This window comes from Dryobates pubescens, chromosome 12, assembly GCF_014839835.1.
Source record: "Dryobates pubescens isolate bDryPub1 chromosome 12, bDryPub1.pri, whole genome shotgun sequence".
NCBI classification, from domain to species: domain Eukaryota; kingdom Metazoa; phylum Chordata; class Aves; order Piciformes; family Picidae; genus Dryobates; species Dryobates pubescens.
Window position 1 is genome coordinate 25,192,112 of NC_071623.1, and position 17,720 is coordinate 25,209,831.

General features: G+C 43.3%; 1 protein-coding gene across 1 annotated transcript; it reads left to right on the plus strand.

Annotated features, from left to right (window-relative positions):
- The first annotated feature begins 1,567 nt into the window (after window positions 1-1,567).
- On the plus strand, window positions 1,568-15,056 carry MRPL39 (mitochondrial ribosomal protein L39). Its single transcript, XM_054166049.1, has 10 exons — window positions 1,568-1,649; window positions 4,406-4,612; window positions 4,962-5,101; window positions 5,785-5,884; window positions 8,007-8,074; window positions 9,368-9,480; window positions 10,243-10,308; window positions 11,638-11,791; window positions 13,469-13,516; window positions 14,693-15,056. Exons 1-10 carry the CDS (start codon window positions 1,598-1,600, stop codon window positions 14,771-14,773), a joined length of 1,029 nt encoding a protein of 342 aa, XP_054022024.1. The 5' UTR covers window positions 1,568-1,597; the 3' UTR covers window positions 14,774-15,056.
- Window positions 15,057-17,720: the final 2,664 nt, after the last annotated feature.

Consider the following 17,720-nt stretch of genomic DNA (forward strand, 5'->3'; position numbering starts at 1 on the left):
TTACCAGCCCTTGCCAGCATCAAGACATCCATTTTTTTGATGCAGAGTTTAGTTACATCCTTTAGCTCTTGATGGCACTAATTCAGTAAAACTGTTTGACATTGGCATTCTTGGTGGCTGTTGTTGTATCTTTGCCAGCTGGGGACTGGAATGAACATCACCATCACTTAAATTGTAAAGCATTGAAACAATCTCTTGAGTTATTTCACAAATGTTAATGAATTTTACTGCAAACCATGGTTTTCCTGAGTGAGCATTACCTACTTTCTGCTTGCTTCAGTCTTTTGGGGAGGAAAGGCAGTAGGCAGGTGTGGGGGGTTGACCCTGGCTGGATACCAGGTGCTGGTCAAAGCAACTCCATCACGCCCCTCCTCAGCAGGACAGGGAGGTGATTCGAGACAGCTAGCATCCCTTCACCAAGGGCAAGTCCTGCCTCACCAGCCTTGTGGCTTTCTACTAATGGACTGTGTAGGTCAGTGGACAAGGGAGGAACAACGGATATCATGTAGCTAGAATGCCATAAAACCTTTGACACAGGCCCCCACATCCTTCTCTCTGAATGGGAGAGATGTGGCTTTGATGAGTGGACTGTTTGGTGGATGAGGAGCTGGCTGGATGGTCACATCCAGCAGGCAGGGGTTGACAGCTCAGTGTCCAGATGGAAGCAGGTGACAAGTGGTGTCCTTCAGGGGCCCATGCTGAGACCAGTGCTGTTTAATATCTTCATCAGCAATGTGGACAGTGGGATCAAGTGCACCCTTATCAAGTTGGCTGAGGATACCAAGCTGAGTGGTGGTAAGTCTGAAAGCTGGGATGGCATCCAGAGGGACCTAGGCAGGGTAGAGAAGTGGGCTCAGGAGAACCTTATAAGGTTCAGCAAGGCAAAGGGCAAGGTCCTGCACCTGGATTGGGGCAATCCTTGTTATCAGTACAGGTTGGGGAATGATAAGATTGAGAGCAGCAGAAAAAGACTTGAGAGTGCTGGTGGATGAGAAGCTGGACATGAGCCAGCAATGTGCCAGGAGGAATACCCAGAGCAATGTTTAACAGTAGCAAGGCTGTGTGTGCTGTATATTGTGTTGGGAAAATCTGAGGAGTTTTACTTCCTATTGATATATATTGGTTTAGATGGGAAAATACTTATTGATTTGCCTGAGCAATGAATCAGTCAATTTAAATGGTGATGATCTTTAGCAATCTGTTGCTGATAACTACCAAGAGTTACAATCCTGCAGCAGTATTCCTGTGTTTAGAGTTTCTGGTAGATGATTCTTGCTTTTGACTGATCCTTAGAGCTGTGTGAGCACTGCAGCCTGTCCTGCAAGTGCTTTAGCATAGCTTCACGGGGCCTTTGAAGACAGACTGAAAAGCCGCGGGCAAGGCGGGCCAGCTCCTGGCGGTGCTGCGAGCTGTCCAGCCATGCACCGCCGGCCGCCAGCCCTTCACCCCGCTGCCCCGCAGGCCCCTCTCTACTCCCTAGTTCCCGGCGCCGCCTGGTGGCCGACGGCGGAGCGGCGGGCGGAACCGCGCTATCGGCGCTTCTGTTTCCGGCGGAGCCAGGGGAGGAGGCACCGCGGTGGCGGCACTGGCCCGGAACATGGCGGCGCGCTGGGTCGCCCGCTGCTTGCGCGGCGGACAGGAGAGGCGCCGTGAGTGGCGGCGAGCGGGGCCGGGGGTGGGCGTGGTGGGATTCCGGGTGGGCGGGGGCCGGGCTGGCTTCAGGCTCGTTCTGCGCCGATGCTTCTGAGGTGCCTAACTTGGGGCGATGGGGCCTGGCCGTGCGGTCTCCCGTGAGCCTCCTTCTCTCCAGACTAAGCAACCCCAGCTCCCTCAGCCTCTCCTCATAGGGCTTATGCTCCAAACCCCTCCCCAGCTTTGTTGCCCTTCTCTGGACACCTTCCAGCAACTCAACATCTTTCCTAAACTGAGGAGCCCAGAACTGGACACAGGACTCAAGGTGTGGCCTAACCGGTGCTGAGTATAGGGGCAGAATGACCTCCCTGCTCCTGCTGGCCACACTGTTCCTGATACAGGCCAGGATGTCATTGACCTTCTTCGCCACATGGGCACACTGTTGGCTCATGTTTATCTTTCTATCAACCAGTACCCCCAGGTCCCTTTCTGCCTGGCTGCACTCCAGCCACTCTGACCCCAGCCTGGAGCACTGCATGGGGTTGCTGTGGCCAATGTGTAGAACCAGGCACTTAGATGTGTTAAATCTCATACCATTGGATTCTGCCTATCTGTCCAGCCTGTCAAAGTCCCTCTGCAGAGCTTTCCTACCCTCTAACAAATTTACTGATGATGGGACTCAATCCCCTCATCCAGATCATCAGTAAAGATACTGAATAGGATGGGGCCCAGCACTGATCCCTGGGGGACACCAGTAGTGACTGGCCGCCAGCTGGATGTGGCACCATTCACTATCTCTGTCTGGGCTTGGCCCTCCAGCCAGTTTCTAACCCAGCACAGGGTGCTGCTGTCCAAGCCATGAGCTGACAGCTTGGCCAGGAGTTTGCTGTGGAGGACCGTGTCAAAGGTATTGCTGAGGTCCAGGTAGACTACATCCACAGGCCTCCCCACATCCACCAGGCAGTCACCTGATCATAGAAGGAGACCAGGTTGGTCAGGCAGGACCTGCCCATGCTGGCTGCACCTGACCCCTTGGCCATCCTGTAAGTGCTGTGCGATTGCACTCAAGATGACCTGTTCCATAATCTTGCCTGGCACTGAGGTCAGGCTGACAGGCCTGGAATTCCCTGGCTCATCCAACCGGCCCTTCTTGTGGATGGGCACCATGTTGGCCAGCTTCCAGTCTTCTGGGACCTCTCCAGTGAGCCAGGACTGATGAAAAATGATGGAGAGCGGCTTGGCCAGCTCATCTGCCAGCTCTCTTAGCACCCTAGGATGGATCCCATCCGGTCCCATGGACTTGTCGGGATCCAAGTGGCTAAGGAGGTCTCTAACTGCTTCCTCCTGTACTACAGGGAACTGTGCTGCTCCCTGGCTCCATCTGCCAGCTCAGGAGGCCAGTTGTCCAGAAGACAACCTATCTTGCTATGAAAAATTGAGGCAAAGAAGGTGTTAAGTACCTATGCCTTTTCCTCATCTTTAGTTACAATATTCCCCTCCATGTCCACTGAGGAGTGGAGGTTGTCCTTGCCCCTCCTATGGCCATTAATATATTTGTGGAAGGATTTTTTTCTTGTCCTTCACAGCAGTGGCCAGTCTGAGCTCTAAATGGGCTTTTGCCTCTCAAATTTTTTTCCTACATGACCTAGCAACATCCTTAAACATTTCATGGGTAACCTCTCCTTCCTTCCAAAGATGATACACCCTCTTTTTTCCCCTTAATTCGCTCAGAAGTTCATTGCCCATCCAGGCTGGCCGTCTGCCCCGGCGGCTCATCTTCCAGCACATTGGCACAGCCTGTCCCTGTGCTTTCAAGAGTTCTTTCTTGAAGTAGGTCCAGCCCTCCTGGACCCCTTTGTTTTTAAGGGCTATTTCCCAAGGAACCTTCTGAGTTAGTTCCTTGAGTAACCTGAAGTCCACCCTCTGGAAGTCCAGAGTGGAGGTTTTGTTGATGCCCCTTTTAGCTTGACTGCATATTGAAAGCTCAATTATCTCATGGCCACTGGACCCCAGACAGCCTCCAACCACCACATCTCCCACCAGCCCTTCCCTGTTTGTAAAAAGAAGGTCAAGCAAAGCCTTACCCCTGCTAGGCTCACACAGCAGCTGGGATAAGAAACTATCCTCCATGCACACATACCTCCTTTCTGCTGTGTTAAGTTCACAGCAGATATCAGGGAGGTGAAAATCGCCCATAGGAACAAGGTCTGGTGATCTTGAGACAGCCTCTAGCTGCCTATAAAATAATTCATCAACCTCTTCATCCTGGTTAGGTGGTCTGTAACAGACTCTAACCAGGATGTCAGCCTTGTTGGCCTTCTCTCATTCTCACCCACAGGTGCTCAACCTGGTCATCCTTAATCTCTAGTTCCATGGGATCTAGAGCCTCCCTGATGTACAGGGCCACTCCTCCACCCCTCCACCCTTGCCTGTCTCTCCTGAAGAGCCTGTACCCATTGATTACAGTGCTCCAGTCATGTGAGTTGTCCCACCATGTTTCTGTGATGGCAACTGCATCATAACTTTCCTGCTGTAACAAGGCTTCCAGCTCCTCTTGTTTGTTGCCCATGCTTTGTGCATTAGTGTACATGCACTTCAGCTGGGCTGCTGTTTTCACAGCTGACTCCAGCTTATCACCCTCAGACTCCTGTCTGGGGGGGACTGGTTTCAACCCCTTCCCCCTTCAAAGCATGTCTTCCTTTCTTTAAACAACATCTTATACGGGGGCTTCAAAGACTCCTTATTACTTATTTGAGATCTTTCCTTTTGCTAGGGTTCATCACCACACCAGCTGCTTCACGACTGACATCAGAGGAGGTGATTCAGATGCGTAATGAGCTCTTCACCAAGGAGAAAGAGAGGCAGTTGTCTCTTTATCCACGAATTGAGAAAATCGAAGTAAAATACACCGGGAAATCGCACCCTGGCAGCATGTTTATAATGAACAAAGCTTTGTCTACTCCTTACAACTGTGCCATGCGTAAGTGAATGGAGTGTTCAGCTAATGTTGTGCCACCGATCATGAAAGTTGTGCCACCAGTTGAAGTATGTGTCGTCTCAATTTGAAATGTTAATGTTACTGACAATTACATGACCAAGATTACAGACATTACATTCAAAATACTAGTGTTTGGTAAGTTTAAAATGCATCTGTACTGAAATGAGTTAGCAGAAGCAGCTGATTTTTTGTAGGCTTTGTTAGCAGCTTGTCTCTCCAAGTCATTTACAAAATGTTTTGATAGAGAACTGTGTTCTTACAAAGCAGGAGTCTAAACTGCTGACTGAGAAATATGCTTAATAACTGTGTAATACTGTTTCACTTTCTTTAGACTTAAGTGAATGGCATTGCAAGAAGTCTGTTCTAGCTCTTGTGGATGGTGAAGTCTGGGATATGTACAGACCCTTAACTAAGTCATGTGAAATTCAGTTCCTTACTTTCAAAGATGAAGATCCAGAGGAAGTAAACAAGGTAAGTCTATATCTTTTCCCATTGTAGACAACCCTGATTATGACTACTTGATTCCTTATGCCCTTTCCAGTTCCATGTTCATCTGCTTTCCTGAATTTGGTTGTTGTGAAAGTTCCAATGTTTTTGATGGTTGTTTGGCTCATCATGGTTGTCATTAGCTGGACCAGAGTGTGAGGTGGGTCATATGCGGGCCTCCCTTTCAACCTGTATTCTTGTATTATTCTTTGATTTTGTAGAAATATAGAATTGTTTTGGCTGGAAAAGACCTCTAAGACCATGGAGTCCAACTGATCTTGGCCCATTGATCCATCCTGTCCAGATCCCTTAGCAGAGCCTTCCTGCACTTGAGCAGATCAACGCTCCCAGTTTAGTGTCATCTGCAAACTTAGAGAGTCCACTCATTTCCCTCATCCAGATCATTGATAAAGATATTAAAGAGACCTTTCAGATTTAAATACCTCCAGGGAAGATCTGGTTTGCATTTGAAGTGCAGTTGTGGTTGATTTTTAAATTTTTTTCCCAATTGATTCTGTATGGAGAATCATCTCCAAACAGAAGATTTCAGTTACTAAAGAAAGTAATGCTTGTGTTAACAGCTAGATTTGCATGTCATCCTTTGGAGTAAGGAGCTGGTGTTCATCTGCTCTGGGTCATAAATCTGTGTTTTGAAATTCTCTCTCCAGGCCTACTGGCGTTCCTGTGCCATGATCATGGCCTGTGTCTTAAAGCGGGCGTTCAAGGATGAGTACTCAGTGAGTCTGATTAAAGCTCCAGAAGTGCCAGGTGATCTAAGTGCTTTATACTGATTGTCTTGTCTATTGCTGCTTCTTAAATGAGTGTCTAATAGCATCACCAAACAAAGACTTCTTTGGCATTGATTGAAGACACATAGCATTGATCTACATATTATGTGTTGTTGTTGTAGCCTTTAATTTATAGTAATCACACTGAAAGCAGTTTTGTTCTGAGGTACAGAAAATTGATCTGTGTGGCAACTGCATTTCAGGCCATTTAGGATTTTGTATCTAGAGTATGCCACTAAAGGACACAACCTTTTCATTGTGAAGGTACATGAGTAAAGTATTTAGAAGATGTGATGTGTTTCTGTGACATTTGTTCTAATTGCATAAACCTGTGAGCACTTGAGTTACTGAAAATGACCATGTACTCATCAAGTTGGAACATTATTGAAGTACAGACAGGGTTAGTAACAACTTTTTCTCATCTGTGGCCCAATTTGAGATTTAAAAAAGTGAGAAAATGCTCAAGAGGGGAGTCTATTTAAATAAGAAAGCCCATGTGATTACAAATTTCATGTATGAGAAGGTTGGTTGCTGTTCACGTGGAGTCCTCCTACAGTTGGTTCCCTTTTCGGCAGTTTCAGCATTTGCCTTGATTGATAAATACAGAGTAGATATTTCAGTTCCATAAGGATTAAGTATAATCTTGCATATGCTGACCTGTGTCAGGACACTGTATGTATAGAAATAATGTGAGTTTACTGTATTCATGAGATTGGTTTTTAAGATGGTAGTAACTGAATAAATTCACAGAGCATCTGAACGACTGCCACAGAAATTTGTGTTGCCCTTTTCAGACATTTGTCCCATCATTGCATCATTGCTAAGCATTTTACTTCAGCTCTGATGTTGTCTGATTTCTCTATTACAACCTCACAGTGCAAAATTACTTCTAGTGTAGCTTGTGTGCAAAAAGAAAAAAACTGTGAAATGTTTTCAGAGTTTTTTAGTGTTATATTAATGGAGGTGTGTTACAATGACCTTACATTAAAACTCATTTCAAATTACTTTCTTGTTCAGTGGAACCAGAGTGATACAGGTTTAATCTGCCATGTGACTGTACAATCACAGGTGAAAACTTACATTTTGTGATGAATTTCATAGATTATGAAATCATAGAATCACAGAATCAATAAAGACCTCAAAGATCATCAAGTCCAACCTGTCACCCAGCACCTCATGACTACTAAACCATGGTTTCAAGTGCCACATCCAATCCCTTTTTGAACACTTCCAGGGATGGTGACTCCACCACCTCCCTGGGCAGCCTATTCCAATGGCTAACAACTCTCTCTGTGAAGAACTTTCTCCTCACCTTGAGCCTAAACTTCCCCTGGCACAGTTTGAGACTGTGTCCCCTTGTTCTGGTGTTGGTTGCCTGGGAGAAGAGACCAACGTCCTCCTGGCTGCAGCCTCCCTTCAGGTAGTTGTAGACAGCAATAAGGTCTCCCCTGAGCCTCTTCTCCAGGCTAAACAATCCCAATTCCCTCAGCCTCGCCTCATAGGGCTTGTGCTCAAGGCCTCTCCCCAGCCTCGTTGCCCTTCTCTGGACGCATTCAAGAGTCTCAATGTCCTTCTTAAATTGAGGGCCCCAGAACTGGACACAGTACTCGAGGTGTGGCCTAAGCAGTGCTGAGTGCAGGGGCACAATGACTTCCCTGCTCCTGCTGGCCACATTATTCTTGATGCAGGCCAGGATGCCATTGGCCTTCTAGGCCATCTGGGCACACTGCTGGCTCATGTTCAGCCAACTGTCAGCCAGTACCCCTAGGTCCCTTTCTGTCTGGCTGCTCTCCAGCCACTCTATCCCCAGCCTGTAGCGCTGCATGGGGTTGTTGAGACCAAAGTGCAGCACCTGGCACTTGGACTTGTTGAATGCCATCATGTTGGACTCTGCCCATCTGTCCAGCCTGTCAAGGCCCCACTGGAGAGCCCTTCTACCCTCTAACAGATCAACACCTGCTCCCAACTTTGTTTCTTGAGATCATTCTGTTTTTCTTCTTGCTCATTTTGATCCATATGTACACACATATAAAAAAGAATATATTATGACAGTGAAACATTCCTTGTTGCAAACTTGAATGTTCTTTTCTTTGGAATTGCAGTGATCTCTGGAGCTTTCTGTTATGATGTAATTTTGGACAATAGACTGAATGACTGGAAACCAACAAATGTAAGCATAGTAACTTCTTCCCTGAAAAGTTAGATGGCTTGCATACTTGTCCAGTGGCTCTTTTTTAATGAGGGAGAGTGGGTGGTGAGGTGTGTGGGGTTTGGTTTTTTTTTATTGGGTATGTCTAGTACTAGTATCATTCTTAGGTCAGGTGTACTCTTTGGAAACTAGTCTCTGCTTTTATCACATTCTGGCTCTCATTGCAGAGTGCTCTTGGAAGGCACACACTGTTTTCATTTCAGATGAAACGAAGCCTTGAGCTGTCTTTCAGATGCTTACAGGTTTTAGGTCTGTTCTAGTTTGAAGTACAATTCCAAAAACTGTTGATGTGACTGTTGGGACTTCAGTGCCATCTTTGTTACTATACAGATCTGCTCCTCAGCTGATTTTGCCTGGTAATGTAGATGTAACTGTAGTCTTTGTGTGAGTAGAGCCCTCTGAAAAGAAAAAGGTGTGTACTATGTGTGTTTTCACCTAGTTATTTACAACATCATCAGTTTATTGTTGTAAAAGAACTGTGGGCACATTTAGCTGCAGCTCTATTCAATAGCTTGCTTATATTTCATACTGTTCAGTAAATAATCTAAGCCCTCCAAGTCTCATAACCTTACTTGGTAGCTGGTGCGATCACGAGTGGTTTACTTGTCTCTTCTTGTTCTTGTGCCCAAAGATCAGCAGAGGTGTGTATAGCTAACAAAGCATTTATTGTACAGTGGAGCATTTTTCTTCAATATGTTGTTGTATTTGAAGTAATTTACTGTGAAGTATTTTCTATATCCCACTACAAATGTAAATTCTCCTAATAACTATTTCCTATTTATCAATAAATATGAGTATGCAGATTTTTGGGGGTTTGGCCCAAGGTGGTCAATTCCTATTTATGAATTATTCAGAACTATTTTGTCCTTTGATTTCCATGACAATAGAGGTAATTTATAAGAGGAGTCACAACTCTGGGATACCCAGAGCAATGTTTAACAGTAGCAAGGCTGTGTGTGCTGTATATTGTGTTGGGAAAATCTGAGGAGTTTTACTCCCAATTAATATATATTGGTTTAGATGGGAAAATGCTTATTGATTTGCCTGAGCAATGAATCAGTCAGTTTAAATGGTGATGATCTTTAGCAATCTGTTGCTGATAAATGCCAAGAGTTACAATCCTGCAGCAATCAATATCCCTGTGTTTAGGGTTTCTGGTAGATGATTCTTGCTTTTGACTGATACTTAGAGCTGTGTGAGCACTGCAGCCGTGAAAGAGTTGTAACAGTTTTTTTATGTATCAACTATTTTTAGGACAACTTCCGTTCTCTTACAAAGGATGCTGGAAAGCTAATACACAAAGACTTGCCATTTGAAACACTGCTTGTTGAAGCAAAAGTGGCACGTGAAATGTTTCAGCATAACAGGTAAGTGTGGCAGTTTGCCTTCCCTGCAGAAAGGTGATTAGAAATTAATTTAAATATTTGCCTGGTTTTGTAAGTCTGAAGTAAAATCATAGAATCGTAGAATGGTTTGGGTTGGCAGGGACCTTCAAAGGACATCTAGTCCAACCCCCACTGCAGTGAGCAGGAACACCCTCCAGAGCCTTGTGTATCTCCAGGGATGAAGTCTAAACTACCCCCACTGGGCAACTTCTTCCAGTGTTCCACCACCCTGATGGTAAAGAACTTGTTCCTAATATCCAATATAAATCTACTCTTCTCTAATTCAATACCATTGCCCCTCATCCTATCACTACAGGCCTTTGTAAACAGTCCCTCTCCAACCTTCTTGTAGGCCCCCTTCAGGTACTAGAAGGCATCTGCAAACTTACTGAGGGCGTCCTCAATCCCCTTGTCCAGATTACTGATGAAGATATCAAAAGAACTGGCTCAAATACTGAGCCTTGGGGACATAACTTGTGACCAACCACCAACTGGATTTAACTCCATTCACCACAACCTGAAGTTTGTAATTAGGAATGTCAAGTTATGTACCCTCTTCAGTCATCACTTCTCCCACAGCTGAGTGAACATGTCTCTCTTCCCTTTGTCACGCTTCATCATTTCATTTTTAATATTCTCTCTAGCAGCCAGCAGCAGACATCTTTACTGGATGGTTTTGTGACAAATGGAAAGACTAGATATTAAAGCTGAGGGGTTTTATAATCCTTTTTTTGTCTTCTCCAGATACAAAATGGAGATGATAGAAAGGAAAGCTGCTCAGAGTAAGGATGGAACTGTAACATTACACAGGTGAGCAAACCAATTCCTATTCTGTCGTTACTCAGTGAAAGATTTGATTATAGTGCAAATTCTCTCTGCATCTGGGAAGAGTAAGTTATTTGTGATGATTTTCAGTATAGAAAACATTTTTTTCATTGATGTTTGTGGTCTCTTTAGAATAAGAAAAGAATGGAATGGAATGGAATGGAATGGAATGGAATGGAATAGAATAGAATAGGAATAGAATAGAATAGAATAGAATAGAATAGAATAGAATAGAATAGACTGGACTGGACTGGACCAGTTTTTTTTCCCCCCCTAATTTTACTTTTTTCCCCACACAACCATTGTTTTTTGATACTTAACACTTGGTGGATCTCACTACATTTCTATTTCTTGTTATGTTAAAAGTGGTAAGTGCCAGAGAGGTCTTACTGCTTTAAATGGTTTTACCTAAAATCCAAGTGAACTCCTAGTGCTTGTCAGGTTAAATAAACTAGGAACCAAAAACATGTTTGAAAACAAGAGTTAGCATTGCATAGTGGATTTTTCTTCCAAAGTTGTCAAGAGCTTCTTAACTGGCAAGCTACTGCCTTGTAGTGGTGGAGATGAGAATGGAGCTGGCTCCTGGAATACAGTTTAAGATGTAAATGTTCTTTGGCTGGGGGCAGGAAGTTTGTGTTGCAACTAGCTTAGGCTAGTGTAGGATATTCACTTTTCTAGATGTCTAAATTGTTCTGCATTTGATTTTGGAATTCACATCTCTCAAAAGAAACAGATGTCTTTGCAGTGATGATTCTTGACATTTTAGAATAATGTATCTGTTGTTCCTCCATCCCCTGTCCTTAGTGTGCTTAACGAGGGAAAATGGGTTTACCTTACCTATTGGTTGCTGGGAGAAGTTTGTGCTGAATATTCTTTTGCTATACATCTTTTTGTCTCACTTTTCTCAAATGGTTTGCAGTTTACCAAAACCTGGAAGGGAAATCCCTCTGCAGGTTGTAAATGCTGTACTATGGAAAATGTGTGATTTTGGAGAGAAGTCTGTTTCTGGTGAATGATGGAGTTATCCCACTTATTAAGCCAATATAACTTCAAAGATTTGTTAAACCTAGGACCCTCTTTCTAGACCTGAGCTTTAAATTTAATAAATCAATTTTAGGAAATTGAGTGACATGTACTTTGCATCAAGAAACTTAGAAATGATGAACTGGGGGTTTGTTTAGATTGGGTCTGAGATTTGTGTGGATTTTCTTTCGTCTGTTCTATAGATGACAATTTACTAATCAAACAAAAACCAATAGGCTTGTACTTCTCTCTGAGTGTATTTGACATAGAGTTGTTTTTTCCTCCTATCAGGTTTGGTGACTTTGTAGATGTTAGTGAAGGCCCTCATATCCCAAGGACAGGTTTCTGTTTCCAATATGAGATAACAGCAGCCCATAATCTTCAGACTAACCAATCTGAATTGATGAGAAGGTTCCAGGGTGTGTCCCTGCCAATCCATTTGAAGGTAACAAATCCATTTTGTCCTGGTTTTCCTTCTTTGAGTTAGGGCTTGCTTTCTGATCTTTATTACATGTTCTGCTGTTAGCCAAGCCTAATTCAGAGCGGAGAATGGTAGGGGAAAGGGAAGATGCAGATGACTTAGGTTGAATATTTGGGGTTCAATTTCCTGGAACTATTCTGGATGTGAAATCAGAACTAGAAAAGTTTGCATCAGAGGGCCCTTGATGTTATTATTTACTGCTGAAAGATTGCTTTAGATGTGCAGTTTCTGCATGGATATTTTATGCACCTTTCCTTAATTAGTTGTGCACGGTAATCTTCTAAAGCTGAGGCTGCTGACAGTGTTCACTCAGATGCAACAAGTAAGTGGTATGTGTTTTAAGTTCAACAAAAGCAGGTGTAGAGTCCTGCACCTCAGGAGGAGTAACCCCATGCACCAGCACAGGTTAGGGATTGACCTCCTGGAAGCAGCTCTGTGGAGAAGGACCTGAGAGTTCCAGTAGACAAGAGGTTACCTGTAAGATAGCAGTGTGCTTTTGTGGCCAAGAAGGTCAATGGTATCATGGGGTACACTGAGTGTGACCAGCAGGTTGAGAGTGGTTCTCCTCCTCCTCTGTTCTGCCCTATTGAGGTCACATCTGGAGTGCTGTGACCAGTCCTGAGTTTCCCATTTTGAGAGACTGGCTACTACTGAAGAGAGTCCCATGGAGGGCTACGAAGATGATGAAAAGACTGGAACACTTCCCTTAAAAGGAGAGGCTGAGAGACCTTGGTCTATTTAGCCTGGAAAAGAGAAGATGAATAGGGGAACTTAATAATGCTTATAAATGTCTAAAGGTGGGTGCCAACAGGATAGGGTCAGACTCTTTTCAGTGGTGCCCAGTGATAGGACAAGGGACAGTGGGCACAAACTAGAGTACAGGAAGCTCCACCTGAACAGAAAGAAAATCAATCTTTCTTTGAATGTAATGGAGCACAGACTGCCCAGAGAGTCTCTTTCTCTGGAGACTTTCAAAACCTGCCTGGATGTGTTCCTGTGCAACCTGATCTAGGTGAACCTGCTTTAGCAGGGGGATTGGACTAGATAATCCCCAGAGATCCTTTACAACCCCTTCCATTCTGTGATTCAGTGAAATGCAGAACTTTGAATTTATACTTGTGAATATGGAGTAGAAATCAAAGCAGAATTTCCAAAGTAGAAATTAACAGTAAGAGAAAAAGTGCTGGTGCTAATCAGCCTGTAGCAAAGGCTTTGCAGAACTACCTATAGGTGGAGGCAGGAGTCTTCTTTCCCAATTCCGTTGGCTTACCTGATTTTGACCTGTGGTCTCACACATGTGGTGTTGTCTCAGTTGGGGAAATTGTCAAGGGACAGGTGGGCACTGAGTTTCTAAACCTCATCTCTGTGTACCCTTCCTCATCATAAGAGTTTAACTCCCATTTTAGCCCCTTGCCCTCTCAATGATTCCACATAAGGAATGAATACGATCAGCAGATTTTAATTCGTCCCCCACTTGACACTGAAATCTTAAACAGTAATGTCTGAATGGGGGATTGTTATTGTTTTGTTGCATCATCTCTGTACACTTGTCAGAATCTGTTATGTGAGAAGATTTTTTTTTTTCCATTTGGGTTTTGTTTTTTGGCCTCCAGTAACACCATCTAATGACATTTAATACAGGCTCACCACATCGTGTGGCACAAACTGCTGGAAAGATCCAAGAGGCTGGTAAGTTATTAGTGATGAAGTACAGCTTGCCAAATATAAAGATATGCTTTAGCAGAGTAGAATTGGAATGATCAATGAAAGAAGATTCCTTTAGGAATGGAAAGGTGAAGAAAATTCAGATGTACATGAAATCTCTTATGCTGTTGTTCATTATCACTTTAAACTGTATTACTGTTTTTCAAATCCATTTCTACAGTTAATGTTGGTATCAGACATTTTTTACTGTTTTAATTATGAGCATGAAATAAGAAGTCTAAAAATTGGAGTAACACTTATTTACACTTACCTAGACTTTGTGTAGTAACAAGTTTTCTGGAATGGGTTTCACAGAATGCATAGAAGATGTTTCTTACAAGGAAATGCAAGGTTAAAATCTAATACCACTGAGTGACCCTAAGTGGAAGTTACTGGAGATAAAAGGGAAAGCTGTTTAGTAAGCTGCATAAATGCACTAGTTTGATTATTTAGTGCCTGTTTAAAACCTACAAGGAAAAGAGTGTGTTCAGGAGGGGATTGGATGTGGCACTTGGTGCCGTGGTCTAGTAGGCATGAGGTCTTGAGTGACAGGTTGGACTTGATGATCTTTGAGGTATTTTCCAACCTTGTTGATTCTATGATTCTATTATTCTATGATTCTAAAAGCTTCTTGCAAACATACTTCTGGTAAAGAAAAAGAGTTTCAAAGTTGAAATGTGCTGAGCTGAGAGAAGCTTTACAGTGACTGAATAAATGCAAAAGGCAAGTTTTAAAGATAAATGGAACTGTAAAATATAAGCTGCATATAACCAGAGAGTCACTTTCAAGGCATATGCTTATATGTGGGAAATACTTATAAAAATTAAATAGCTGATCTTTTGGAGCTTTCAGATCAAGTGTTTTCCTTATTTGTGTGGCACAAAACAGGAAAAGAAAAGCCATGTATCCAGGAGGAAAAAAAAAGCTTTGTATCTACTGAACTTGTTAGCCAAGGATGTGCCCAGAGCCTAACCCATGATATTTTTCTGTGAAATTAGTTTGAAGATACTTTGTCATTCAGGTTGTTTAATTTTGGAGGCAACATTTGTCTTTGTAGACTGTCCTTTCTTGTTACAATGACAGCATGAGGTGATGATTTCCAGGATCAAGGGCAATTAAATCATGTTTAAAAATATAACAGAATTTGTTGTGTTTCTGTAGGTCACTGAAGAAAAATGTTTGGAAACGGCAGAAGATCAGGAGGCAAAAGGTGGAAGTGAAGAAGCAAAACTATCAGTATAAATTAACCTCTAAATGTACATAATAAAACGTGTCTTTTTACATGACTTATTTATGCTGCATATAAAAATGTCTTGGCTAATTAATTTGAATTCTATGGCCCAGCAAATGGAGGACAACCAGGCTGTCAGGCTCAGTCAGTCTGGGTTTATGAAAGGCAGGTCATGCTTGGCTAACCTCATCTCTTTCTACAGTAAGGTGACCCTCTTAGTCGATAAGGGGAAGGCTGTGGACTTTACTAAAGCATTTGACACTGTCTCCCGCAGCATCTTCCTGGAGTTTCTGGCTGCTCATGGTGTAGATGAGTGGATGCTTCTCTGGATAAAAACTGGCTGAATGCTTGGGCCTAAAGAGTGGTGGTGAATGGAGTTAAGTCCAGTTGGTGGCCACTCAAAAGTGGTCCACAGGGCTCGGTACTGGGGCCAGTCTCATTTAATATCTCTATCAATGATCTGGGTGAGGGAATTGAGCGCTCCTTTAGTAAGTTTGCGCATGATACCAAATATTGGGCAGCAGTGTAGATCTGCTTGAAGATAGAAGGCTCTTCAGAGGGGCCTGGACAGGGTGGATTGATGGGCTGAGGCCAGTTGTATGAGGTTCAACAAGGCCAAATGGTGGGTACTGCACTTCATTCAAAACATCCCCATGTAACTCTACAGGCTTGCAGGACAGTGGCTTCAACTACCTGGCAGAGAGAGACCTGGGGGTACTGGTTGACAGTCAACTGAATGTGGGTCAGCAGTGTGTTCAGGTGGCCAAGAAAGCCAACTGCATGGTGGCTGGTATGAGAAATAGTACAGCCAGCAGGAGTAGGGAAGTGATTGTGCTCCTGTACTCAGCACTGATGAGGCCACTGCTTGAGCCCTGTGTTCAGGTTTGGGCCTCTCACTACAAGAAAGTCAATGAGTTGCTGGAGTGTGTACAGAGAAGGGCAACAAAGCTTCTGAAGGGACTAGAGAAAAAGTCTTACAAGAAGGGGCTGAGGGAACTTCAATTGTTTAGTCTGGAGAAGAGGAGGCTGATGGCAGACCTTGCTCTCTGCAACTACTTGAAAGGATGTTGTAGTGAGGTGGGTGTTGGTCTCTTCTCCCATGTGGCAAGTGATGTGGTGAGGGGAAACGGCCTCAAAGTGCATCAAGGGAGGTGTAGTCTGGACATAAGGAAAAGGTTTGCTGATGGGCTTCTGAAGTGTTGGAGCAGCCTGCCCAGGGAAGTGTTTGAATTGCCATCCCTGGTATTTGAAAGATGTGTGGATGTGGTCCTTACGGACATGTTTTAGCAGTAGTCTTGGCAGTGGTAGACTGGTGGTTGGACCTGATGATCTTAAAGGTCTTTTCCATGCTAAACATTTCTGTTGTATGACCTAAACCATGGATACATAGAATCAAACATTTCAGTCCACTTGACTGTCACTATAAAAAAAATGAAGGGAAAATAAGGTCATATTTTTTTGGGGTGATAACTCATCTTGCAAGTTAATCTTGTCCTTTTGTTGATGGCAGTTAACTGCCCAGATGCCTTCATTCGTGATTGGTGTGTATTTTGGCCTACAGACTGTAGCTGAAGTGGCATTTGGAAAGGGCATTGATAAAATGTCAAGACCCCTTGTCTGGTCTTCAACGAAGCAGCTAGTTTCAGACTTGATGTGATTGTTCCTTTTTGGAACTTCCTGATGAAATTCTACAGAGCTTTTTGCCTACTGCAATATAAAGTTGAGACAAATGGTATCTTTAGGGGGAAAAAAGTAGAAAAGAAAGAAAGAAAAAAAAGCCCTTTGAGAAGCCCATAAAGGGTTACCAAAGATGATTATTTTACTCATTTTAATTTCCTGCCAGAATTTAAATTAGATTCTCTGTTGTGTTTACGGTTCAGGAGATTCCAGTACACAACTCTGTAATTGTAATTGCTTCACTAATATGAAAATAGCAGAATGTATAAACTGTAAAGTTCTTTTGAGTTTAATATTTTCTGCTGTACAAATGTAATTAAAGATGATTCCCCTCCCCCCCCCCCCCCCCCCCGAATAGTACCAGGAATGTGATCTATTACTTGTCTCCCCAGAGTTAGAAGATCTGTTACACATTTTAATTCTTTGATATTTAAATAGGGTGACTTAATTAAATTTTACAAGGGGGTTTTGTTAGATGATGCTTCCCTGCACTTTGCATTTTCATTTCTAGTTCATTAGAGCTGTTCTCATTATACCAGAAGATATTATTATTACTTTGTGAAGTGCAAATATTTTCTCTATGTTACAATTAACTGCATCACTTACTTTCTCATTGATTTGCACTAGTTTTGTAAAAGCAGGGTAGCAGTTCAGTAAAATACACTGAGGGAAGGAGATCTTGCTTAGCTTAAGTAACAAGTACAGAAGAAGAAATGCTGGGTGATAGAAGTAGCTTTTGGTGAAATTATATACAAGGTATGTAAAATATATAAGCTATATTATATAAGGTATGTAAACTATATATTTGCTCCTATACATTTCTGCTCTAAGGGCAATCTTCATCATACTGATGCACTCCAAACTTCACTGCATGCCACACATCTGGACAGCCTGTTCTAGTGCTTCATCACCCTCACAGTGTTGAAGTTTCTCCAGAGGAGAGCTCCCAGAGAGGTTGTGGAGTCTCTTTCATTGGAGACTTTCAAAGCCAACCTGGATGTCTTCCTGTGTGGCCTGCTCTAGGTCATCCTGCTTTGGCAGGGGGGGTTGGACCTGCTAACCTCTTGAGGTCCCTTCCAACCCCTAAAATAATGTGATTCAGCTATTTAGATTTACTGGCATACAGTGAAGTTTGGAGTGTGTCAGTATGCTAGCAGCCTGTCACATCTGATTTAGTTTCCTGTGAAATCCAACACATCTTTAAAGTACAGCCCATGGTTTCACACAGTAGCTAAGAAACTATGGGTAGGTTTGTTTTTTCCCCTGGGGTTTTCTGTTTAA